General features: G+C 43.9%; 1 protein-coding gene across 1 annotated transcript; it reads right to left on the bottom strand.

Annotated features, from left to right (window-relative positions):
- Positions 1–792: 792 nt before the first annotated feature.
- LOC126999977 (sodium/calcium exchanger regulatory protein 1-like) lies at positions 793–27541 on the bottom strand. Its single transcript, XM_050863305.1, has 4 exons — positions 27374–27541; positions 3469–3641; positions 2531–2644; positions 793–1243 (listed from the first exon to the last, which is right to left on the bottom strand). Exons 1-4 carry the CDS (start codon positions 27441–27443, stop codon positions 1190–1192), a joined length of 411 nt encoding a protein of 136 aa, XP_050719262.1. The 5' UTR covers positions 27444–27541; the 3' UTR covers positions 793–1189.

The raw sequence follows: 27541 nt of genomic DNA, 5'->3' as shown, positions 1-27541 counted from the left end.
CTCTATGGCTGTGAGACGTGGACACTGAATAGTGACTCGGAGATGCGTGTTGATGCTTTTGGTAGCAAGTGCCTTCGCAGGATTATAGGGTATCATTGGAATGACTTAGTGTTGAACCAGTGACCATGTAATGAAATTGATTTGAGGCCTGTTACAGCTTGGTCGGTGAACGCCACCTCCGGCCATACGGGCACGCGTCATGCCTGAATGACAATCATGCTCATAGGGTTGTTTCTGTTCAATACAACCCTGAGTGAAGGAGACCAAAGGAATACCCACATAACTCATGGCTGGGGCAAGTCAATTGATCCAACCAGGAGGGACTTGAGAAGGATAGGGCGGCAGTGTGGGGGCTTGTTTAGGGGGGACCAGCGGGAGTGTAGTGATGCGTCCCCAGGTGTATGCTCCCTGTTACTAGTTATTGTTGCATGAATCACATTTGTTATTGAAAGTCCTTTTAATCATCCTTCCTTTCATAATTTGGTCCATGAATGCCACCATTTCATGGGATGGGTGTAGGGCAATCATGGTTAAGCTAATGTGGAGCATGTCTGTTAGATTAACATACCTGAATGAGACCCTGCCAATGTAATCCCAATAAAAAGTCATTTGAAAAGAATTTTCAGGGCACAGTAGTATGCTGAGGTCAGTATATCTAGTCTATTGAGCTAAGCATAAGGTTGCTACTAGGTGAGACCACAATTTTTACAAACTATTTATCATCCTTTAAATTCTTTTAAGTACCAATCCATTACACACCTCCATTTTACATCCTGAGGTATTCAATCAAAATTTGTTAGAATACAAACATTTAATATATAAAGGTTACAAAAGATTTTCATATACCTCTTGACATTACCTAACTTTAGTTCTCTGGGAATGAGAACAAGTACATGATAATCATCAGAGAATAATTAAGTGATAAAGAAAGTAGGTCAGTCATATGAAACAGTAAGCTCACTTGGGAATAAATTTATGCAAAAGTTTACTTAATTCTTTGAGCAGGATACCATCACATTATTATTAAATGAGGATATGAAAGTCATTAACTAATAATTTAACATTCAGTAACTAAATGTTTAAGGGTTATACCATGGTTCCAAAGAAACAATAGCTCTCCTCCCATTCAGGCTGGAGAGGACTGTGCAGGCTGCTCACTTTGGCATGACTGGCGAACACGCACAATCCTCTAGTCTAGACGCTTGTACACGCGTTTACAGACGATATCATCAACCTTGCATTCCTGTAAAGACAATGAACAATTAGGGCGTTAAATGGAAATAAGCTTAGTATACAAAATGCAATGAAAGCCAGGTCATTTTCTTCTTTAGCACATTTATGCAAGGTGGTTTGGCCTTACAACACAGTGCTTCGCTTGCTCTTGCATTGACTTTATTTAATAATTATCAGGGCACCATCAAAGAGTTGTAGTGTATATTGCAACCCTAGCATGTGCATGTGAGGTAAATAACTCCTATCACATGACACTTTTTGATTGTTAACCCCCAGAGTGCCAGCGGCGTGTATCTATGGCGGCGGGTAGGCGCACGCTGTGTGCCAGCACCATTTAACAATGGCGGCAGTTTAGAAAAATTGCCGTGGCCTTATTTTGACTGAGAAGCTTTTCATACTTTGTCAAGACACTATTCATACCTTTACCCCCCCACCAAGCCTCTAGGGATCCTGAGGATCCTTTCCTGACCTGACCGCAGTGCAGGGAGGATGTCTCGCTGCGCCAAACATATTTTGCGAACGTCCAACTTTGCTCGTGCCCTTGGTGAAGCCTCTAATGACTTCATGGATAGTGATTCGAGTGACTTTGTGTCTGATAGTGACCTTGATAAAGATTATATATATAGCATAGCCGGGCGTTATCGCCATAAGTTATCGGGTTATCGACCATCCGCTACTTATTTATGTATATATATCGGTATCTTCGTTACTTTTGAAACCAAACTAGTGATAATCGCTACTTTTTTCCATTATCAGTCATCGGGTATTGGGAATAAGGTTTTCTGTGATCGTGCCCACCTATGATATGATGATAGTGATAGCTCGAGTGATGAGGAAAGTGAGGTGCCGACGCCTCGCCACTCGCATTATGGCCAAGCAAGGAGGGTTTTCGAAACCTCTGCTGCGTTTCAGGCCAAAAGGCCGAAGTTTGATAGACGAGCTCTCTGGGGTGAGTAAGTCTACAGGATATAACACTCCAAATATCGGGAACTTCCAGCGCCTATAAATCATGGAAATTTTAAGAAGTGAGTAGTAAAATGTATCAAGTATGTGTTGTCTAATCATTCTGAACACTTCCACAAAAAAACAAAAAAATCCAAATTTGCTTGGCACCAGGGGAAGGTTTTTGCGAAAAATGTGTGGCACCAAGGGAGTTAAATTCAATCAACACCATAAATTATGCAATTTAACAAATTATGCAATTTATGCTCAAGCAAATGAATCCTGCTATGGATAACCTTTGGTGCCAATATGTTAGTACCCTGCTGTATAAACTTAGCATCAACCACAAACTTACCGCAATGAGCTCTGTGTCAGTGAATTCACGCGTGATAACAGAGTCCTTCTCCTCTTTCTTTTTGTCTCCTGTCTGCTTATGGGTCATTTTGTTGCCCTCAATGGTGATTGTGGACTGCAGGACAAAATGTTAGGAATTAACTTACACATGTATTGTGCTATCCACATTTATATCTCAGTTGGTGGCTGATCAAAATAGCATGAGCAACCCTAATACTTCAATCTTCGGTGTAGTTTATGACCTGTGGCATATATTCAATATTGTTGCAGTAATTCAAAACTTTACAGTAAAATATGTTGAGGAATATGCTAATGCAACACAACCATAGGCCAGATTAGTCCTGTGGTCTGTTTACATGGGAGTGGTTATTCACTGAGCAGCCTTTCTCTTAGTCTTACCATCATTAGTTTATGGCTATTGGGTACTGTCCATTGGGTTGAGTTGGGTTTGTTTAAAAATGGTTTTGAACAGTGATAGGTTATTGATTTTAGCAATTTTGTTGAGTTGCTCTGTAAATAACTACATACATGACTGATTTGTTTGTTATCTGTAATATTTTTATCACCCAATTCTTGTACAAACATGCATTAGTAAATTAGCAGTAGTATGATAAGTTTGGCCAAAGTTTTGAAAGAAAAAATACTGGTGAATCTGAAGCACCTGGAGACTTTTTCTCCAAAAAGAAAATTGCAAAAATTTTGTGACTGACACCAATGCTAAATAATTTGTTGACGTACTAAAATTGGGTAATGAATAGATGACAAAATCCTCACAATTTTTAGATTGCCTAGCTTATTCTGTAATGACACTGAAAAGCAGTAGTGTGCCAGCACTCTGTTGCTCCATTGCTTTACCCTTTACTGCAATTACATATCTATTTAACAATGTTAAAGTCTGTAATGTGTAGCAGTATCCTCTGCCTTTCTACCTTGACTCACCTTCACATTGCGTCCATCAGCAGTGGTCTCTTCAAACTCCTCGCCTAACTTGAACTTGATCTCAGTGGTCTTGAAGGTGGTAATGGTCTTCATGGAGTAGGTGCCATCCTCCTCAGTGATCTCTACTGTGGGCGTGGCGGCGTTGCCCATCTTCCGCATCACCAGTCCCACACCTGAGAACATAATTATAGCCATTAAACAGAAGAAAATTAAAGCAAGGAAATGCCCATGTTGCAGATATAGAAGAGGTGCTTACATGTAACAAAGACTAAAAATGACAAATACCATTTCATATTGTTACCCAAAAGAAAGTTGTTCTGGAAATTCCTATTCAGTGTTACATTGCTCAGATTAGCTAAATTAGTCAAACTTTTGGTTGGGTTGTCTTAGACTCAAGCTTAAGCCTGAAGTGTTGTTCAGCTTGATAAAGGTTCCATGCACAATTAGCACAGTAATGTTCACAAACACCACTCGACATACGTCAAACTGCCCACTATTTACAAAACTGTAATCATACAAAAGTTGTAAGTCAGACGGATTTGTAGGGGGTTGGTGGAAGTAGTGATGGAGGCGACAAAAGGGAAGGTAGAAGAGGTGAAAGGAAAGGTGAGGGTAACAGGAACGTGAAAGTGACCAAAGATAGATAAGTAGCTAGGGAGGGAAAATGGTGAGGTGACGTGAAGGAGGAGGGGTTAGAGGAAATGTTTGACATTTCTAAGCATGCATAGGAGATAACCGAGGAGGAGGTAGAGATGAAATTGGCATGTTGACTGAAGAGGAGGAGGAAGAGGGTTGACTAGTTCTCATGGGCTTCATTGCCCTGTAGCTGCCCCAACTGGTCGACAAAGACGGTGGGGGGAAAAGCCTTGGCTAAACAGGATGATGGAGGCGAAAGAATGGTCCTATTGAGCTGGTTAATTGTGAGGAGGGCAAGGAGCCAATCTCCATGGCCCACAGCAGCTGGCCCAATCACAGCTCCTTAGTCTGTCTATTCCACTGTCTGGCTCTTTCTCCCTTCCCTTTTGGGGATGCCCCAGCCAACCAGCCAGCCAGAAACGCAGTGTGTATGTAAGACCACTTTTCCACTTGAGTAAGCATGTCTTCCAACGTCTTGTGAATGACACTAAATGCAGTACCCATCCATTCGCCCACTCATTCTACCAATACTCCCCCACGTCTACATGCGCACCCCACCCACGTCTACCAATCTTCTCCATGCCCTCGTATCCCCACCAAGCATTTCATTGAGTCTTGTGAATGGAAATATTTTAAATACCCACCACCCACATACCCACCTTAGCCCACCATTCTACCAGCCCTCCCCCACACCGCACCCACCAATGCATGCCCTCGTGTCCCCGTCCCCGCCACCACCAGCCGGGAACCCGTCACGCCGCCGTCCATCACGCTGCCACTGATCCCTGGTATGAATGGGCCGCCCAGCCAGCCAGACACACAAAACACACCACCCTTGCTAGGACTACAGAACGACGTCCTCTCCCCTGTTGACCGCCTCCCTCCCCTCTCCTTGGGACATTCATCCACCCCCGCCATAGTACCCACATCCCATACCTATTTATTTCTTCCTCTCCCTCCATTAATCTTCCCGGCAGCCCTCACCAACGGAAGCGACGGAGTTTCATTCATCATATACACACTCCGTCCCCTTTTAAATCAGTTTTGGTTCGCCTTTTGAGTACTTATACAACCTCCACCGCCATCGGTCTTCGTTTTCTTCACTTTCCGTAGGGACGAGTGTCAACAGCTTTACCATGCAGACGGGAGCATTTTTTTTTCTTTTTATATACAGTCCTTTTACTTGTCCTGCTCTCCATAACGAAGAGGAACTAAATAAATGTAATTAAGCTACACATACGGCACCCCAGGGTCTGTTTCCCGAATATAACGTAGGATAGTCTTCGTGAAGGACTCTCTGTTTCACTACCTCCTGAGACCTGTAGACTCCGGACAGACACGTGTTGTTTTTTACATTCACCTAGGTCTGATCACGTGCTGAACTATCTCCAACCAGTGCCCTTATAAAGTAATCACGTTTCATGGGTACGTACATCACGGTGCTGCCACATGTATCGGTACGCTAGTTGGACAATGTCGCCAGAGGCATAACGATTTTGTTTAGAGTTTGTGTGTGTGTGTGTGTGTGTGTGTGTGTGTGTGTTATATATATATATATATATATATATATATATATATATATATATATATATATATATATATATATATATATATATATATATTACTCTTTGGTGTAATTTGCTTCAATTTATTTCATTATAAAATATTTATTTATATATAAAATCTGACCGCTTGGCGTGCACTGAGATGTCGCCAACTGTGACCAACGAGAGGTAACCTAGATATAAATACCCTCGCGAAGCAGAACCAACAGGAACTTTTGGCTTCTAATTTTCAGGAACATCATCGCGCCATAACTTTCGACTCTACAGATTCCGGAAATCTTTTCCCTCCCCATTGGCCGTCAGATGTGTACAAGTGGTTGACTGAGTGATGGAGACAGATTTAGGCTGTCTCCTCTCCATTTTTCACATTCTTCATAAAGATTGATTGATACTTAAGCCATTCTGACAGTCTCAACCTTTTTCTTCCAATCTGTGTAACGGGTTCTCTTTTTCCCCTTCCTTCTGACAAGAGAGATTCCGAATGTCTCCCCTCCGTCTCCCCTTTCCCCTTTTTTCTCTTCCTATTTAAGGGTGATGGACAAGCCCCACCCCCTCGATATAGTGCCGATGGATGTGATAGGGAGAAATAGGAGAAAGCATATGATTGGCTGCCTTTAAGCAGATGGGAGCGGGTTAAGAATTCGTGTTTAAAAGGGACCAGCATGAAATTTATTAAACCCATTATAGAAGGATGATGAAGTTGACCGAATGCTCACGAGTGCTATTTATTTTTTTTATTTTTTTTTATCCAAAACCATTCACACACACACACACACACACACACACAATGCCGCCATGTGCTACTCTAAGTGTAATTCACCACCACGGCCTGATCACGAGTTGGACTCGCAATCGCCAGCAGGTACCCTCCCGACACGAGCAAGTGCGGGGCTCGAACCCCCGCCTGTCAGGCTGTGAAGCCTGGTGCGTGTTTAGGCAAGCCAGACAGTCTATCGAACGAAAAACTTCAGTAACATGACACAGCAAATCGAAACTGAAGGGAACATTTCAGTGAAGTTGAGTATACTGGGTACCTACTATAAAATCTACTTCATTCATTTTCCATCCGTTGCGTTTTATTCGAGAATGGGATGTTTTAGCCATTTCCTTATTTGATTTTACATGTGGGTAAGCCTATGTGACTCAGTAAAGTTTAAATTTAATTGTTCTGTCCTCCTACTACAGTTTACACCAGCCACCTATTTCTTTAATCATAGGACAACGTTTACTTTTTCTCTATGCATATTTTTTTTTTTACACGTAGGTGAGCAGATAGGATTAAGTTATGTCTGCAATGGAGCTGTGTCCGTCTGCTTCCGTATAACGCAATTTACATTAGTCATCTGGTTTTGTTTATCGTTGGCTGGTGTTTGTTTACTTCAACTTTAAGTAACTTCCGCAAAGTGACTGGCCTCCCTAAGTGGTAAAGGACAAGATTGCTATGGCGGCCACGAAAAGATGAGTTTAACATCACGTACACAGCTTGGGCAGGTTATCAACAACGAGACTACGTGCCCCTAACCCAGCCCTAACCTAGGGCAAGGCATCAAGACGAAAGCAAAAAAAACGCACACTGAAGTAGCAGCAGTAGTAATATACCAATAACAGCTGAGGTGGTCCTACTCATGAATCACGTCGCCTATACCTATACGAATAACTGCATGAGGTTGATAAGACTCCATAAAACTTCACTATGACAAAATAGTAATTACCATTCCCTGTTGGTGGTAGGGAGTGTTCTCAAGTGCTAATCGGTTCACGGATAGAGAAAGTCATATCCGCCAGGGTTACTTTATTGGGGGGGGAAGATTGCTCCCTCTTGCACGAGGGAGCACGGGCCTTTGCCAAAGGCCGTAGCAGGGAGCCGACAGACCGACTCTAACGGCGATCGAAATCTAGCCGACCAAGTCGGTCCGTCGACGAGGGCTGGCGTGTCTCTGAATACTTTATGGGGGGGGGAGGCGAAGATTGCTCCCTCTTGCACGAGGGAGCACGGGCCTTTGCCAAAGGCCGACAGACCGACTCTATCGGCGATCGAAATGAAGCCGACCAAATCGGTCTGTCGACGAGGACTGGCGTGTCTCTGGCTTTATGGGGGGGGGGGGGGGGGCGAAGATTGCTCCCTCTTGCACGAGGGAGCACGGGCCTTTGCCAAAGGCGGCCCGTAGCAGGTAGCCCGACAGACCGACTCTATCGGCGATCGAAATCAAGCCGACCAAGTCGGTCTGTCGACGAGGACTGGCGTGCGTCTGGCTTTATTGGACAAAACATACACAGCTCATCACGACAAGGACAACACATAGGATAGGTGTTTGTTTGTGTATGCGTTTGTGTGAATGTTGTTTGTGTAGGTAAACATTTAACTGTTGGTGTATGTGTGGAACAATGTGTAACGGTGGACAACAAGAGAACGTGGACGGACAGTCAAAGGTAAATGAATACAAGGAAAGTTAACGATGAAGACGCGACAAGACAGACTGGCAGACACTGTGACGATGGACATTACATGAAAACACTGAGAATCTTAGTCTCTGTTTGCAGCACCCCATTTTCTTGTCACTGAGGGGAAGGAACACGGAATTTGAACGGTGACTGCTACATCCCTACATTTACAGAAATAAAACTTGTACCCTTTCAAATATACACGCGGCTTTCATTCAACTAACGTTCTCACTCTGTGCACGTTGATCCCCTCCTTTGTAACCTTTGCACCCGTTTCTTGGCCTTGATCACAAGGCAGGCACAATATTTAGAAGAGGGCATAAAATGTCTCCACTATAAACGCCTCGTGCCAAGACAAGTTGTTATGGCGGTCGGGAATAGCCTAACATACACAGATCACTCAGGACGGGCATGAAGAGGAGGGCAAGAGCAGGAAAGGTCTATCCATTAACCCAAGTAAACTCAAGACTGATCGACTGAATGAGTGATCGACCCGCCCACCCCATTCACCCGCAGAGCCAAACTGATGAAGGAAGACACGCGTTTACAGAATCAGAAGAGTGAGATGTACGGATTTATACTTCGAGCTGCCGGAAGATCAATTACTCACTCTCGTCACATCCTTTTATAGCGACTTGCCTAACATTATTATACTCTCCCCCCACCCCCACCCCCATCTCTCTCTCTCTCTCTCTCTCTCTCTCTCTCTCTCTCTCTCTCTCTCTCTCTCTCTCTCTCTCTCTCTCTACCTGTTTCTCTGCCTGCCTACCTACATGTCTGTGTCTATATATTGCAAGAAATTTCGACTTATTGTTTGCGATTTCATAAAGCTTCTGTTCATGTACTAAATGAAATAAACAATTCAACATTCCCTTCGCTTAAGCCTTAAAGCATATATAAAATAAAATAAAAAGATACCCACTACTTACTCATCCCTAATCTTAAAACATGATTACGAAACTTCAAAGAAAAACGGAGTCTCATGGAAACTCATTATCTGTGTGTATGTGTGTGTAGTTCACAACGGCCTGATCACGTGTTGGACTCGTAATCGCCAGCAGGTACCTCCCGACATGAGCAAGTGCTCTTCATCGTCGATTTATGCCAGGACCTCACACACCACACACCCCATCCCCCTTGCTCAAGGGGGGTCAGTAACCACTCCTAGTCAACGGAAAGAATCCGGCCTGAACGGGCTCGAACCGCCGCCCTGCCCCCGACAGACAATGAAGCCTGGCAGCGCAGCGCTCTACCAGTTGCGCCACGGTGTGTGTGTGTGTGTGTGTGTGTGTGTTAACATCCTTCCGCCCGTCTTGTTAAGGACTTCTAAACAACAACAACCACCACGTCAACACATGACTGACCACACACTATCATGACAATCTCTTAATACTTTTAATACATAATGTCTCTTACACCATCCAATGCATCAAGAGAACGGACATACACAACAAAGACGGTTAATTCTCCAGCTGGGACGCCAAGAACCACTAAGCGAAAGTTTGAGTTTAAAGGACGAGAGAGAACTGTGAAGGCGAGGGAAACGGATGAGGAGATTAGGAGGTTAGTGTAGGAAAGAGAGAGGAGGGGAGGAGAGGAGAGATGAGAAGATAAAAGTGTGAATGAGGAGAGGATGAGAGGACAAGAGAGGAGTTAAGCAAAAGCGGAAAGGGAAAGGAATAAGGAGGGGAGATGAAAGGAGAATTAGAAAAAAAGAAAGGGTTGGAAGAGAGGAAAGGAGAGAATTAGAGAGGAGCGGAGAATGAATTAGAGAACAGGAAATGAAAGATAATAGAAGAGAGGAAAGGAGAATTAGAGGTGGTAAAGGTGATAATAAAAAAAAAAGAGGAAAGGAGAGAATTAGAAAGAGAGGAGAGAAAGAAGTAAAGCGGAGATATAGGAACTGACAGAGAATAGTGAGGAAACAATTACATTTAGAGGCGTGTCAGGAAACATAAGAGGAAAGGAGATAAAAATGAGGGTTAAGAATCACCGCAACATCCTTCTCTGATCTTTTAAACACTCTAAACGTTTCACCATCCCTCAACCCACGTGACGTCACACCTGAGGCTCAACGACAGGTGTGGCTGGCATCATGCAGCGAGGGACGAGCCAGGTGACGCGTGCCAGGGAAGGAGTGGGTGTGGCGAGGTGTGCGGCCCTCGCCAAGTCACTCGCCAACCGTGGATACTAATGCGGCAGTGTGTGTGTGTGTGTGTGTGTGTGTGTGTGTGATAATTTATATGGTCATCATTTTCATCATTATTTATTGTTACTCTTACTATTATTAGGTAAATCAATGGACGACACACACACACACACACTTATGCGGCTTCCAAGTATATCCTATGACACACACACACACACACACACACACACACACAAAGAAAACCATGGACCGTATCAATGCTGTTTAATCTGGGGGCACCAAGGCCTCTCGTAGGTTCGTACTGTCCCTGGGAAGGTTGAGATGAGCCACGTATTCGCTTAAATCTATACCCAACGCCAACATCTGATACACTATAATATATAATGAAAAAAAAGAAAAAAAAAGAGCCATGTTAGGAAATAGAATGCTCCCCGGTTCTTCTCTAGTTGCCCCTTACCCTCTGTCTGGCAAGCCATCAACAGGTGGTGATGAGAAGAGGAGAAGAGAAGGGAGAGGAGGGGAGGTAGAAGTGACGTTGTGAGTGCGAAAGAGGATTGAAGGAGCGACTACATAAGAGTAAATTAACGCACCTACACCATACAGGTATACACTCTTACTGTCTTTCCTTCTCCCCCACCTGTACCTTCTCTGCTAACTCGCTTCTTACTATACCCTTGATTAAAAAGAAAAGGAGGCACACTACAATGATGAAAGAGGAGGAGGATATTAAGCAGGAGAGGAGGCGAAAAACAGTCACGCAGGTTCTTGCTGACTAATCACTTCACAGGGAGGAGGAAAACAATGACGCAGGTTCTTGCTGACTAATCACTTCACAGGGAGGAGGAAAACAATGACGCAGGTTCTTGCTGACTAATCACTTCACAGGGAGGAGGAAAACAATGACGCAGGTTCTTGCAGACAATGCACTTCACATTTCCACGTGGCGTTAAAAATACAACACACGCGGTAGACGCCTTCTAACATAAATCTGAGGGACACCGGCTACGGGACCGACACTTTGGGAGGTTGTCTTGCACTCAGCTTGTTTTCCCTCATGGTGTGTGTGTGTGTGTGTGTGTGTGTGTGAGAGAGAGAGAGAGAGAGAGAGAGAGAGAGAGAGAGAGAGAGAGAGAGAAATGAGTAAGCTACAATGAGAAAAACAAACGAGTGGCCGTGAGTGAGTGAAAATGAGTGGCTCGCGTGGAGAAGCGTCCGCTTATGAATGAAACATGATAGTACTAACAGCCGGGTTACCCCAGCGTTTTATCATGCAGCACGCAGCACTGGCCTCATCACGCGCTCCTCCTCCCTCTGGTCCAGCCTTTGACACGTCAGGGCTCTTCATCACGCATTCACAAAACTGAAGGTTGTATGGAAAACACGAGAAAGGACGAATATGGTAAGTATTGGTAATGCCTGTCGCTGTGACTTTGAAGGTCTTGTGCTCCTTCCTGCCTGTGTGACGAATTGAAATGCTGAGCGACTTGCAACTGATGCTGTACGAAAGTAGGAAGTCTTGAGAAGGTTAATTAACGATAAGAAATAAAATAGATGGAAGAAGGCTATAAATGGTATCAATGAATGTGGTCTGCTTTAGTCATCAGAAGGTTATACGGTACATTAGAAAGCCTGGAGGTCCGGGGAAGTTAGAATGACCAAGGACTACTATCTGTGTAATCAATTATATAGCTGTCGTAATGGACCTTATACGGTTTCCTGTGGGGCGCCAGTATGTTAACGTTAGTTCAATCTGATTTTCCACCGTTTAAGGCAGCATAAACAGTATATTAAGACACCTGTTTGGAAGCAAGGTACAGTAATGTAGCTACCGAACATGTTCACAACAGCGATGACGCGATACTCCCGTCCACAAGTGTGCTCGAACATCTGTTGTGAACACTTGGCAACACGTGTACAAGCAGGTTGGCAAAAGTGTTTACTAGATATATGTATGCTGGCAATATTATCTAGACACAACAGTTGACAACAAGATTACAGCTCGTTCGGTAGTGTCGCTTATATATTCGGAACACCTGTTCGGGAACACGTCACGAAGCGTCCTACGCTGTCTCGTCCACATCGTTGCCGCAATTATGTTCGCTACCGGTACTTCCAATATCATCTGAACACAACGGTTCACAACACGTTAACAGTTGGTTCGGTTATATGTTGGTTACATGCTGCAAGCGCATGTTTGATCACCCGTGTGGCCAGGTTCATGTCCTATCTCTGTTTATGTCCCGCCACCAACCAACTCTGAACGCTGAAAAAAAATGTATCGCGTCTACACACAGGCCCACGGATGCCAATGAGTTAATAGTACCTGTCCCTGGTGGCAATATCGTGCGTCCCTTCCCTCCAACCAAACCCTCCCGCCCGGGGCCGCTGGACACCACGCCTGGCGGCACGCCTCATGCTGGCCGCCAATAAAACATCCACAGCCAGCGCGTTGCCATGATTGATGCAGTCCAGCCAATACAACGCTGATTCACTGCAGGCAACGTCATGCATTGATATGCACCCTCAACCTATACTTTTAATTAGAACTGAAAATGGAAATAAATACTAGGAATACTAAGCTAGGGTATATGAAGAAAAAAATGTCAAGAAAAGATGGTTAACTTTTGTCAATTCTAGATCTGGGTTTAATCCTCGAGAGTTAATTAAATGATTGAACGGACTATATATTCATTGTGCTGCATTCTCGAGATTATTTTTCCCTAGATGTAACGGAGCGTGCAAAGTGGCGAATACACCATCATGTTACGAGATGTTCTTTGCTATGACACGAAACTTACTGCCAGTCATATAACATACGGTCATTCGATACAGAGATATGGACGTTTACAACAACACGCTGCGACACTACCAGAATATTAACTAATGGAGAGCTGAGTCTGCTGCTACACTTGTCGATATTAACTGCCATTTATCACATCGCTCCAATACTGTCCCGTCATGCTCACGTCAGTCCCTGTAATCCCCTGCCCTGCCCCCAACGCCACACCCTTCCACTGCGACACTAAAATGTGCATGACTCATCGATTTATTTCAAGCAACACACACACAAAATAAAAATAAATAAAAATAAAGTAAAATTCTCTCTCTCTCTCTCTCTCTCTCTCTCTCTCTCTCTCTCTCTCTCTCTCTCTCTCTCTCTCTCTCTTTCTCGTACACGCAAGTGTGAACCTGTAGTGTCTATCCCAGTGTTAAGCACAATTCCTCTCCATAATGTATTCTTTAATGTATCTTCATTCACCACAGTCAATTCATTTATCTATTCAGTATTTGGATCTGCCGGTTCATTGCATTCATCCATTCAAGATGCGCGTACACTACAGTCCACTCCCAAGGCATGTAATCACGTATACCGCGATGCGTGAAGTAATACGAAAAGAACCACGTCTTTTACTCGTACATAGTTACAGACGTCCACCATCCTTAGTTTTCAGTTCCCTTCTATTCTATTGTTCAGAAAATGGACTATCATCTTGGAAGGCAAATGTAAAAAGGACGTAGTGGCCACATCGAGCCAGGAAAAAGGAAAACCTACCCCTTCCCTGCCCTCTATCCCCCTAAAAGGACTTCTATCGAGTTAGGAATTATATCAGATTACCCCTATCCCCCTAAAATGACATCTGACGAAAACCAATGCAGCACAAACCCTCCCTTCTCAACGAACAATGATATCTCTCACTCTCCTCCCCTCTTGTCCTCTCCAGTTACACTTTGAGACGGGACGAGGCGAGACGCTGACTTGGCACTGACAGGAGACAGACAACACATGCACTCGCCAGCACCGGATGGAAGCATGGGAGGGGGGAAGGGACTAGTTTGAGGGGAGAGGAGGGTATGAGAGATGGGGCAAAACGAGATGGTGCAGGGGCGAGAGAGAGGGGGAAACAAGGAGAGGGGAGAAGAGAGGATGGGGAAAGGGAAGCGGAAGGAGACAGAACAGGATAAGGAACGGAAGGAAACGGGAGAGGCAATGAAGTAGGAGAGGAGGGAAGAGTAAACGGGAATAGGGAAGCAAAGGAGAAACATGAAAATGGACAAAAGAAAATAGGAGGAAGGCAATGAGGAGAAAGTGTTGGTGGTAGCGAGTGTTCTAAGTGCTAATCGGTTCACGGATAGAGAAAATCATATCCGCCAGGGTTACTTTATTGGACAGAACTTACACAGCTCATCACGACAAGGACAACACATAGGATAGGTGTTTGTTTGTGTATGCTTTTGTGTGAATGTTGTTTGTGTAGGTTAACATTTAAGTGTTGGTGTATGTGTGGAACAATGTGTAACGGTGGACAACAAGAGAACGTGGACGGACAGTCAAAGGTAAACGAATACAAGGAAAGTTAACGATGAAGACGCGACAAGACAGACTGGTAGACACAGTGACGATGGACATTACATGAAAACACAGAGTCTTAGCGAGTGTTCTAAGTGCTAATCGGTTCACGGATAGAGAAAATCATATCCGCCAGGGTTACTTTATTGGAAAGAACTTACACACCTCATCACGACAAGGACAACACATAGGATAGGTGTTTGTTTGTGTATGCTTTTGTGTGAATGTTGTTTGTGTAGGTTAACATTTAAGTGTTGGTGTATGTGTGGAACAATGTGTAACGGTGGACAACAAGAGAACGTGGACGGACAGTCAAAGGTAAACGAATACAAGGAAAGTTAACGATGAAGACGCGACAAGACAGACTGGCAGACACAGTGACGATGGACATTACATGAAAACACAGAGTCTTAGTCTCTTTGCAGCACCCCATTTTCTTGTCACTGAGGGGAAGGAACACGGAATTTGAGCGGTGACTGCTACAAAAGTAGAAGAGAGGGGAGGAGAGGACGGGACGAGGACAAGATAAGGGAAGGAAAGAAATAGTAAGAAGAAAATGATGTTTAGGCAGACAAAAGGGAGAAAAGGAGACGAGAATAAGAACAGGGACGGTAAAGGGGGCACAAGAGGCATGGAGCAGAGCAGAAATGATAAGAAATGAGAGGTAGGACGGGAGGAAGATAGAAGAGGGTAGGACAAACTAAGGACACAAGATGGGTCAGGTGGATGAGGGTGTGTAGTGTAGCGCCTGTAGCAACCACTTCACACGATAAGCACTACAATAGGTCTGTTATACGTCTTGCTCAAGTGATTAACATGTGCAGCCACTTTACGTATATAACAAAAGTAATGAGACAAGACAAGAGCCACTCAGCTGCCGGAGACTGGAGGCGCTCAACACCCGACTCGCACCACCATGCATGCGTTGCTCGAGTCAGTCATGCTTGCCCTGCACTCCCGGTTGGCGTCCCTTGCATCGATTAATTCAAGGGGTGAACATGAAGAAGGGAACAGGGCTATTTGTTTAAGTATTGGCTAATGGAAAACCTGGCTGAATATGTCTTTAGTTTAGTTAGTTGTGGGTTGTAAATGTGCAGAAGACACTCAGAAGCCCGAGTTATCGAGTCTATATACTGGCTATTAAAAGTTATTGAATTTCGAATAAGAAGAAACGTTGTCTGGTTCGAGGAGCAACTTACTCAAGACGCCTTTACTCCATTTAAAATTTGCTCGCACTATCTTATATTCATCATCATCATCATCAACAGCAGCAAGACAAAAGCCTCTCCAAGCAGCTTTCATCTATTTGTCTATTCCATCCTGTTGCATCTCTCCGGGTTGTCATGTGACTTGTGTTGTCCATTGGTTGTTAATTCTAGGCATAATACGTATTACCTTACGAAGTCCATTTTTTGTTACAGAATACCTTCAGCCTTATCTTCACTAACTCACGACGCTCGCTTCCTGTTTCTCTATGGTTGCCCAGCGTTTTATCTTCCTCTTTACGCACTATAAATTTTACCGTTTTTTTGAGACGCCATATTTTTTATTTTATTGTCTCGGCACTGTCTTACTGACCATATTCTTTTTTTCTCAACGAATCTATTCAGTTCACGTGCGACGCGTACTGAGAGAAAAAAAAAAGGAAAACCGAAATAAAACGGATAATCAAATCAACCCCTGCTATACGCCTAAAGTATAAAAGACGAACAGAGTTGAGGAGGAAAAGGTCAACCTATATAATGGTATAATATGGGTGAAAGAAAAGTACCGTGCTATACGTACATTTACAAGACTTAGCACATGAAAAATACGAGAGAGAGAGAGAGAGAGAGAGAGAGTGTGTGTGTGTGTGTGTGTGTGTGTGTGTGTGTTCGTGTTATTATCCTACCAGCATTAGACGCGCGGTTATTGCTCTACAGTCTACACGCCTTCCCTCACCACGTCACAACACGGCAACGACCCCTACACACACACACATACACACACACACACACTGAGTCACGGGACGGAGCATTAGCATCAGCTACGACCAGTTTGCAGGAAATTTAATCCCTCCCGCCGACAGACTGCCATGCCCCGCTGCAGCCTGTTCGCGAGTGTGCCTCAAGCGTCTTCCTGTGGCTCATGGTTCCCGGACAAAGCTCATAAGATGACTCCCAAAAGATTATTTATTACCTGTGGTCTTTGCAATGCTTTCGACTGCTCTGTATTACTATTGCTATTTGCCCTGACAGATCTGAATTGGAAACTAGTAATAACCAAATATTGTCATGTTAAAATACTGTGTTCGAGGCAGCCAGTTTCCACGCTTCAAGAACTTTAGTATAGTTTAGGGTACGATTATATAACTCAAAACTGTTGCCAACCTCTGAACCACCAACGTACGGTACGTGATTTATAAGTGTTAGAAGAGGAACAGCTGCTGATAATGCCGAGGAAGAAGTAGTAAACCTTTGCGGAGCCGAGGGATTGTGGGTTCGGCGCCGCTATATGGGAGGGACCGATTGATTTCTTGGGGCACGCAGAGCCATAGAACAGGAGAGCTTGGCCAATATGATCACAGGCGCCATGTAGTTACCAGGAGAGCCACGTGAGATTCAAACTGATGGTAATTCTACAGTGGTTTTCTTGTGCTCTAGGTACGTATCGTCAGGGTTTCGAGGAACCTAGAGCACAAAAAACGCTCTTATTACCATCAACTTGAACATTGTGTGGCTCTATTGGTATTAACATGGCGCCTGTGAAGTTTGCCAAAATCTCATACTCTATGGCTCTATGGATATGTGGTCATGGAGCCGCAAATACCGTGGTCATGGCGAGCAAAGGAAGGGAGGAAGGAAGGATAGGAGGCGTGGCAAGAACCAAGACAACCCCCCCCCCCATTACCCCATTCCCCCCTGATCTAGCTGGCGCCACTGACGGCCTCTCACGGCCACTCACCCTGAGGCTCAGGACACGCACCCTTGCAGTCACGCCCTCAGATACTATTTTGTTGTTGTTGTTGTTAGTTAATTAAAAGAACTTTCACTCTTATTTTCAACTGGGACTTAGTTTTAAAGTTTTTTAATGCCATGATTCTCTCTCTCTCTCTCTCTCTCTCTCTCTCTCTCTCTCTCTCTCTCTCTCTCTCTCTCTAATCGACCAAATTTCTTTTTTTCTTTTGGCATGTGCAAGAACTAACCCACTGGCACATTTTTTTTTCCCGATACACCGCAAGACACGAAAAAGTGGGACAAAACGAAGGCTGACTCAACACAAGAAAAAACATGACCGCTCAGATTATTTTTTAACTCGGCAAATTTTACTCTTATTTCCACAACAACAATTTCCTTTCCACCAATTTTTGTCAGGTAAACAGTACCCATAGATATTTTGCTTTGAATGCTTGAAGATTTCTACTTAAATAACATGTTTGATCGACCCCCCAGAAATATTACAGCCCTAGCCTCTTAGTAACAGTAGCAACCAAAATTATCTACCACTTTATGAACGACAGAGTAGAGAATGACGATACTTGAGGATAGACGCTGCCGGTGACTACTAATGGTGCTTGCTATCGACCGCTTGCATATAATTTCATGTTCTGGGGTGGGACGGTCTTCCTTGAGGAGAGCTATATCATCGGACTCACGCACTCATGCCGACCCCAGCCCCCAAAGCAACCCCCCCCCCCTCTCTCTCTCTCTCTCTCTCTCTCTCCAAACGCATCAATGCCTGCCCGTTGCCATACTTCCTTTCCTTCCTTTTAATTAACTCTTCCTGCCTGCCTCTCTTCCTTCCCGCTCTCCCCCACTCAGTTGTTGGGCTTCTGTTTACGTGTTCCTATCTCGTCTTTCAGCGTTAAAATAAGGAAAATATTAGCGACTCTGATGAACAACCATGAACAGGGAGAAAAAAGGATGATTAGATAATGTCATAAGTAATTTTTTAGGCATACTTAAGATAATGCAGACCAATAGTTGTACAGCAGAGCAATCCCGCCACGATAAAACTCGAGCTATTAGTAGATCGAGTTGTAGTGTAATTGCAAGCTGTGTACCGTAACCCTGAACACTGCAATAGTGGACCGAGTTGCCCAAAACACAAGGTACACACACACACGAGAAAGTAACACGACACAAGGTACACAATACACATTAACCATCAGAAAAAGAAGGAATGGAACTAATAAATGGTGAGTCTTCAGTGCCTGCCCGAACGACGTCATTTTCCCAGCATACGTGAAGGTTAAATTACAAGCCGCGGAAGGGAATACTATACTAGACTCAAAGGTGAACGCACGAAAAAACATACAAACAGGTGGATAAATGAGCAGTCTTCCATGTCTAACCCAAGGAATGTCACTTTCACATTTTTTTTTTTTTTCGCTGTCACGTATGTCATGCACACACTGATACCGCCACCGCCAGGTACGTCAAGGCGGAATAATATAAAAAGTGTGTGTGTGTTATCTAGCCACTCAGCCGCCCTCTCGAAGGCACACTCCAGCCTGTAATGAGCCTGTCAGGAGCTATCATGCAACTCGACGCAGGGAACAATGAAAGTTAATGAAGCAAAAGTGCACATACAGTTAACAGGCTCCGGAGTAACATCCTGGCGTGTGGAATTATGGCATGCATTATACTACACCCACTTGCATGTTATGAAATTCAAGTTAACAAGCAAATACATAAAAATGAAATGTACATGTAAGCACAGACGCCCTTAAAAAAATCTATACGTCGTTGTTTTACGTGAGTGCACATTAAACAGCCACGTAAAGAGTGGTCTTGTTTATCCACTGAACATGTACACGCAGGGACAAAAAGGCGTGTAAACTTTTATGAAGAATTGGCAACGCTTACAATACCCGTCATTGTGTGTGTGTGTGTGTGTGTGTGTGTGTGTGTGTGTGTTGCATCGTGCTAACAATGCTTACTCGCCTCTCAGACATGCATACATATTTCCTGCTGAGGAGGGGGAAGGAGGCGCAGAAGGCAAAAGACTCCCAAACAGGCAAGCAAGAAGCACACACACACACACATATATATATATATATATATATATATATATATATATATATATATATATATATATATATATATATAACTTCTATTATATATAATAATTTTGTACGTTGTGAATTTTTTTTTATAACAGTCTCATAATGAAACAAAATTATGTATATTTGCCACGAAATTATAAATAAATTGATACGTATCTTCCCAATGTCCTTCAAGCCATGATGTGACGTAAACATGTAAGAAAACTGAGCAATGGAGAAAAAATTAACAAAAAAAAACTGTAAACCTTTTTCCCTTTTCCCCGTCATTACGTTTTTATTCATTCTTTTTTTGTATGTGTCAGCAGTCATGCCGCAATACGAGACCGTGATAAAAAGTTAAACGCTGTGGTGGATCAGGTGGAGGTAAATTTTCCCCCTTCACATTTTTTTATCCCCAGCAAAATGATCGCCGAGTGCCTGGACTGACCACGGACCCGGGAAAAGTGGCCAAACAGTGAAAGCTGCGGAAAATCAATGATGGCGATTCTCTCTCTCTCTCTCTCTCTCTCTCTCTCTCTCGTGAAGATATAGGGTATTACGAACAACACTAAGGAATCGGAGGAGCAAGGATAAGGGGTAAGAGGAGACTGACTGAGCTGGAGTGGAGTGCAAGGAAGGAGGCAAGAAGGGTGGAGTGAAGAGGGTGGAGACAAGAACACGAAAGGAAGGCAAACTCTATAAATCATACGAAAAAGGATAGAAAATGTTGTTGAATAGTGAGGACAAGGGGCATCTGGGAGCTACATGGATGAAGGAAAGGGTTGAGACTGGGGGGAATCAAAGAATAACAAGGGACTAGCGTGTATGGGTGAGAAAGGGGGAAGGGGGAGATGGTGAAGAGGAAGGGACGGTATATGGGCGGTCAAAGAAGTGGTTGGGTGGGCGAAGGGTTAAGGGATGCGGGCCTGAGTGGGCTGATAATGAACGAGGGGTGTGGATGTTCGTGCTTCTCCGGCTAATCTTGATACTTCCGCTGTTAATGTCGCAGTTATTCACTCCCCCGATTCTGCTGCTGCCTGATCACCTTGCTTGTGGGTTATGTTGACAGGCCACTTAAAAGCAACATTATAATACATGTTACACTCTTGGTTGGGATGTAAGGTTATCAAATTCACGCTTACACACAAACCCGGGTACAAACAAATCGGGTCCACCACAGCATGAGGCCCCAACTCCCTCCTCATGATGCATAGTCTACTCAGCTGCAAACCCTCCCTAGTTAAAAGTGTTGGTATTATCAGTTGCGTGTGTGTTCCCCCGGAAAGATGTTTACATGATCTCAACGGCTCGGGCGGACTGAGTAACGAGGCTTCTAACAGCTTGCAGGATGCCCCTCGCCAGCAACGCCACGCCACGACCACGTCCCTCAGGTATTCACGGGTGGCAGGTAATTAGTAGTGGTGGGGGATGTGGAGGATGACTCTTCAGTAAGCAGATATACAAGAAATTATCATTATTATTATTATGAAAACCAGTCGCAGGAGGAAAATTACTGATTACCTAAATTGCTTGAACTGTAACGAGTCAACAAAATAAATTAAACCCGTGAGTCATGACTCAATTAGCTAAGTCTTTTTTTTATCAAAAATAAAATATACGCAAACTGGTTAAGGGTGAAAATAGATTGCTTCCCCATCAAATTACCATTAGAAAAGAACCATCCTCGATATTATGCAAGCTTGACTAAAGACTGAACTTCTTTGCTTGTTGGTACATTTCCTGCTTTAATAATTTACTAATTGGTCTATTTCACATTTTTGGCGCTTCACGGATATACTATGTTCCTGCTCCCTACCTTCTGACAAGCCTGTAAGCCCATATGCCGACTGTGGCTGAAAGGGTCGTGTTATGAAACCTCGCCATCGCCTCAACTTGCTGGGGCTGAGTCATCCTGTTTCACTGGCTTCTCGTTCTTCAACACGTGGTCGGTTATACTCCTCAGCTATTTCCTGCATCATCCTAATACGCACTTTACTAAGTAAAGCAAACAAAGAAAAGGAACACATCCCGTTTCTTAAATTTTGTCCCCTCTCCCCTCTCCCCCGTAGAGATGAAGATATATAATTTTTTTACGTGCATTGGATTATTCGTACAAAACCACGAGACCAACTGTTACGAAACTACCATTGAAATTATAAACGGAGGGCCGTTTCCTTGTGCAGCTCAGTCATGTCCCGCATTCATTGTCACGTATCGGAGAACTTCAGTGAGTGTGTGTGTGTGTGTGTGTGTGTGTGTGTGTGTGTGTGTGTGTGTGTGTGTGTGTGTGTGAACGCCTCGTGAGCAGAGACCACCACAACAAAAAAAAAAAAAAAAAAAAAAAAAAAAAAAAAAAAGCACCCGTTGTTGCCCTCACATCTAATCTACATGTACTTGGGAACACGCGCGCGCGCGCACACACACACACACACACACACACACACCTTATTATTGATCAGTGGGAAATAACGGAGTGAACCATTCTCTTGCGTCCCCCTCCGCCCATTGACAGCTGCCCGTGTTGTCCTTAGTCACTCAATATCTAATAAGAGCCCAACGAACCCCACATACTTCCCCGTGACTGTGGGGGACACACACACACACACACACACACGCACTAGATAAGTTCGGTGGGTGTCAATGCTTTGGTTTCAACATAAGAATACAATCTAACTTATGATTTCCACGTCTAAAGAGCAAGAAGATAAAGGAGTCATGTGGTTATTGCGTATTGCTTATTTTCCTTGTTATACGTTGCACCTAGAAGGGAAACAAACGTAATCGTATGTGTCCTCACCCTTCTGACGCCAACACGAGGTGGAAGGAAATAACTCCTAGGAGGGTATAAAGGGGGTTCACTGCGTTGCCTCACACGGTCATACCCCTGGGTCTCCCCTCCATTGTTAAAAGGTCTCAACTTAAGGACAACTCCGTACTGCTATTATAGTGAATCGACGAGTCACACATTGATATCTACATTCCCAAGTCAAGTGGAGACATCATTTGGCAGGACACACTGACAACCATGACGGTGTCGCTCATTCACTCATTTACTTTTTATCGCTAGGCAAGCTACCAGACCTCAAGGGTGGGTGCCAATCACGTCGCTGTCGCTACCACGGATAAAAACAAGTCCTTTATCCTTGGTTGCTAACAGGGCCAGTTTGTTGCCAGTCTGAATTACCCACATATTGCCCTGTATGATAAAGACTATTTCGATTTCAATTACGAAAAAGATATCAACACACCATGGAGACGCTACAATTTTGTTCGCGGGAGAAATGTCCATAAATCAAATGACTCCGTGATATAAGTGAAAATAATGATGCCTATATATTAAACTGAAAATGAAGACCGAAAATTTAGCTAGATAAAGAAGTTCCGCAGATTTCCAATTTCGAGTCGTGCGAACCCTTTACCGAAGCTTCACGACTCGGCCGAGAGAGAACATTTTAACTGAGAAATGGGATCTTTCAGTTACGTGAGCACCCGCCCCCACTAAACCAGAACCTGAATGAGAATTGCAGGAACACGAGCGCGCGCGCGCGCACGCGCGCGCACACACACACACACACACACACTTCCCATTCATATTTCATGCCAGTAAAGTGTCTACGAATGACCCCAAAAGTAAGTGACAGGACATGACCACTACCATTGCCTTCTACAACGTCCACACAAGCTACCCACATCTTTGAACACAACGAACCTCTGCTGGGTACATATAAGATGTGGGTCGTGGGAGGGAGGAATGCTGCCTGTATTATAGTACCCACCGTAACTCATGTTAGACAATTGATTTATTCTACTTTACTCAATTCTTTCGTAGCACGTTTTTTAAAGACTTGCCGGGAAAAAAAATGATTATTTACATTGATTTGACGTTAATAAAAGTATGGTTAGCTCTGAAGAAACAAAAAAATACAAACACAAACAAGGCGTCAAAAAGTAAACTTCTATCTGAATCTATCATTAAGTCCATATTATATATAAGCGTCAGTAATCACCAGACAGATCTATGCTTTTAAAATGGGATACATGGACGCCAATATCACTGTACAAACTTTCCTACAATGACCGACGCAACACCGGCCACTCTAATCCGTCTTTTTCCAAGAATGAAGCATCTTCAACACCATGAAGAAACCAACAACTTTTAACCAAGTTTACCCTAAATTTACTCTTATAAGTGCTTCATTATCCACATGTGACACCAAATCATATTTTTGCCCATTAGGTCGGGGTCTCAAACATCCACTGCCAAAATAACATCCTTGTCCGACGCTTTGTTAAAGTTTTATTTGCGAAATACAGGGGAACACGGCCCCTGAAACCGTTAGTAGGTGAGTAATTGGTTGACTGACTTTACTTGAATTTCAGAGGTTGAGTAATATCTTAAGACTTAAGGTATACACACAAAGCAAGCAATGTTGGTGTTAAGATATACATTGGAAGGGTAGAAAATGAGCAAAATACAGTAAATTGAAATAGAACAAGCAGAACACAAACAATGCCAAGTACACAGTTTGGACTTTTAAGATTTCGTAAGGTGCCACCTGTTTTTCGTGCTTTTTTTGTTTGTTGTTGTATACATAACCGTGCGGTCTACTTAGCATTCGTCTGGCCGCGTCATCACACAAACAAGAAGCAAGAAAACAGACAGTGACGCAACTCTTCCAAATGTTAAGTGGTTAAGCAAATGCGTTGAAGGGAAATTTACAGGCGGAAAGTCAAATCTATTAATATGCAGTTTTCATCCATATTGAATTTACAAGTTTTTCCTTCTTTCCTATGAACAGCAAACCCACAGCTATGGTGACAATTTAAGACATTGAAAAGGCATAATTTAGTTTTCATCCCTTATAATTCATTCTGATGGTGGTGTTGCATAAAATAGTTACGGTAATGGTAGAAGAATCAATAGTAAGTAGTCGTAGTAGTAGTAACATACGGCAGCGTGCACACTATCAAAAAGAATGTTGTCTACGTATGCAAACATTACGCTATTTATCCTTCCCATGCGGTTGTTATGGTTTGCGCGACTCCCGCTTATCCCCCCACCCCCACCCCGCCACGAGTTGCTGATTATACAGATGTGCCGCCACAATGACAAGCTTGCAGGAGTGTGAAATCAGAGGCAATCAAGACCTAAAGATGAGATACACGAGTGATGAGTGACGGACCAACCACACACTGCTTGTTCCCTTGTAACCCCCTCCCCTCTCTCATGATGGAGATTCGAGAAACGAGGTTAATTAAGCTTTCAGACGAACTAAAACCAAATAAAGGGACACACGGATGATTACTAGTCTCTCTCTCTCTCTCTCTCTCTCTCTCTCTCTCTCTCTCTCTCTGAGGTGTGAGAATCGAGGTTAATTAAGCTTCCAGGCGTGTTAAGTCAAGAAGCATCTCAAAGGAAGAAGTGTTCGTGTGATCTCATCCTTAAGATCATACTCCCCCCTCCCCCAAAAAACAAGCTTGGGGACCTGTGGGAATGCGGGGTTTCGGGTGGGGGACACGAAATCCGTCGCAATCACGTATTTTTTGCGGGGGGGGGGGGGGGGCGGGCAAAAAATCCCATGATCTAGGGAAATTCCCTACATTTAGGGATTTTTTTTCGCCCCACCGCCACTTAAATGAGTGTTTGCGACGAATTTAGTGTTCCCATACAGAAACCACGCATTCTCACTGGATCTCCATGCTTGTTTTGGTATGGAGTGTGAGTGAAATTGTGTGGTTTCCCATACGTTGTAAAAAAACAAATCCCGGAATGTACGAAATTTCCCTACATCTAAGTAATTGTAAGGAATTTCCCAACATCTAGGGTATTTTTCAGCCCCCCATAACTCAAAAACTATGCCTTTGCGACTCATTTGATGTATACCACCGCATTCCCCGCAGTCTCAATGGCCCTGTAGCCAATTTTGGTTGCGTGGGGTGAGTATGGGCAAACACTAGAATAATACCGAAAATTGGCCGTGCTAATCATTACTTTTTCGTACCGCTTATTTTCTTTGCGTAATTTGTTGCAATATGCAACAATTCTGGACTTGTCCCAGTTAGAGAAAAAAAGGAAACAAGCAAATTATTTCTTCCCTACATAGTGAGGATTACCATAAACTCATTATTAAGTAGTGGTTGATTCAGTACTGGTAAGTAGCAAAAAAATTGTAGTTGTAGTACTAGTAGTAGTAGCTGTAGTACTAGTAGTAGTAGTTGTAGTGCTAGTAGTAGTAGTTGTAGCACTAGTAGCAGTAGTTGTAGTACTAGTAGTAGTAGTTGTAGTACTAGAAGTAGTAGTTGTAGTACTAGAAGTATTATAGTAGTAGTAGTAGTAGTAGTAATAGTAGTATTGGTAATAGTAGTAGTTAGTTGTACAAGTAGTCGTAATAGTAGAAGTTAGGAGTAAAAGTAGTAGTAATAGTAGAAGTTAGTAATAACAGGTAGTGGTTAATAGCAATGGTAGCAGTAATAAAATAATAATAATAATAATAATAATAATAATAATAATAATAATAATAATAATAATAATAATAATAATAATAAATCGCTAAAAAAATGTTACCCTTGTCGGATTCGAACCCCTGGTGGGACAATCCTGTCTGGGGGTTCGAAGCCAACACAGGTAATAAGTACAATAATAACCCATCGCAAAAATCGTTTATAAACCAATACATCCTCCTACAGCATACACTATGATAGCGTGCAAAACCCTTCCCCCATCCCTCCTCCTCCTCCTCCATATGGAACTAGAGGTTGGGGGGAACAGGAAGAGTGCTCCTGAATGGTGCAGAAGGGCCCCCCTCCCTCCTCCTCCAACACACCCCACTGCAGTCCACCAATGGCCAAGCTCGCCTCACTCACGCCACGCTCACCTCCCGCCCCCACCACCACCTCAGACCCCGACACTACCGCCTCCCGACTCCCCAACCAATCCTACCGCATGTCAAAAACATTACTTTTACCGTCGTTTCCGTGCGCTTATTCGTAGCTGATAAATTACGAATAGTTTTTTTTAACTCTTGGTTCCGACTGTCAGCTTTCGTGGGGTGGGCTTGGATAGGCAGGCAGGCTTATGTGTATTGATTGGTAATGGCCCTCACACATATCCTTAGCTACCCGACTCCAGTGTCATATCAATTCCCCCCAAAAAGAGCACTTCCACCAAACCTACTGCAGTTCGTGAAGCCTTGATGCCAATGAAGAAAATGAGAAACCAATAAATCTTACTCATTACTTTTTATTATTATTGAGTTTTGTTTAGTTGCAAGACATGGATGAGTAGGAACGTGAACCAGACCCATGGTAATAATGGAGGGCTTCCAAGCATCAGTTCCCAGCAGATTCCTCGACTAGCACTAACAATAAGACCCACAGAGATAAACTGTTCCCGCCCCTCAATGATCTAACCAATTTCAACGTTATGGACACTTCAATCAGCTCCACGTGTACAATGGACAACCATTACGACTGGCCAATACTTATGGGTGTCTATATTCCCACATCCATGGTGCTGTCCCGCCCGTTAACCAGCGGAACCTCTCGCCTACAAGAGGTGGGCCGCCACGTGCAGCCCCTAACAGTCACATCTGCGGGTCACCTTTTGTGACGCGGTGCAGCTGCCGAGCCCCGACCCGCGGCCGCCGGACTATCGATTCAACACGCCGCGGCCGCCGCGCCGGTATTCAAGCAAAGATTCCTCTGAAAGTACGGTACGGCAGCACAAAACTGATACTCACCCAAAGCCTTCATGAACTCATCGAAGTTTTCCGATGATTCCATCTTGTACTTTCCAACGATCTTGGCCATTGTAGTGGAGTTGAGGTGCGGCGGGCAACGAACGTTCTCAGCGGCGTGGTTTCCTCACGACTGATGAAGGCTGCCGCGCGGCCGCGGCGCCTCGCTGC

Source organism: Eriocheir sinensis, chromosome 17, assembly GCF_024679095.1.
Source record: "Eriocheir sinensis breed Jianghai 21 chromosome 17, ASM2467909v1, whole genome shotgun sequence".
NCBI classification, from domain to species: domain Eukaryota; kingdom Metazoa; phylum Arthropoda; class Malacostraca; order Decapoda; family Varunidae; genus Eriocheir; species Eriocheir sinensis.
Note: the sequence above shows the minus strand (reverse complement) of the source record. Positions and strands in the feature narration are given on the sequence as shown.

Excerpts from the sequence above, each read along its gene's own strand:
- LOC126999977 (XM_050863305.1), bottom strand. The coding sequence starts at position 27,443 with ATGGCCAAGATCGTTGGAAAGTACAAGATGGAATCATCGGAAAACTTC. Across the intron at positions 3,642-27,373 it reads TGAGTTCATGAAGGCTTTGG|GTGTGGGACTGGTGATGCGG; the intron begins GTGAGTATCAGT and ends TTATGTTCTCAG. Across the intron at positions 1,244-2,530 it reads CTGACACAGAGCTCATTGCG|GAATGCAAGGTTGATGATAT; the intron begins GTAAGTTTGTGG and ends TTGTCTTTACAG.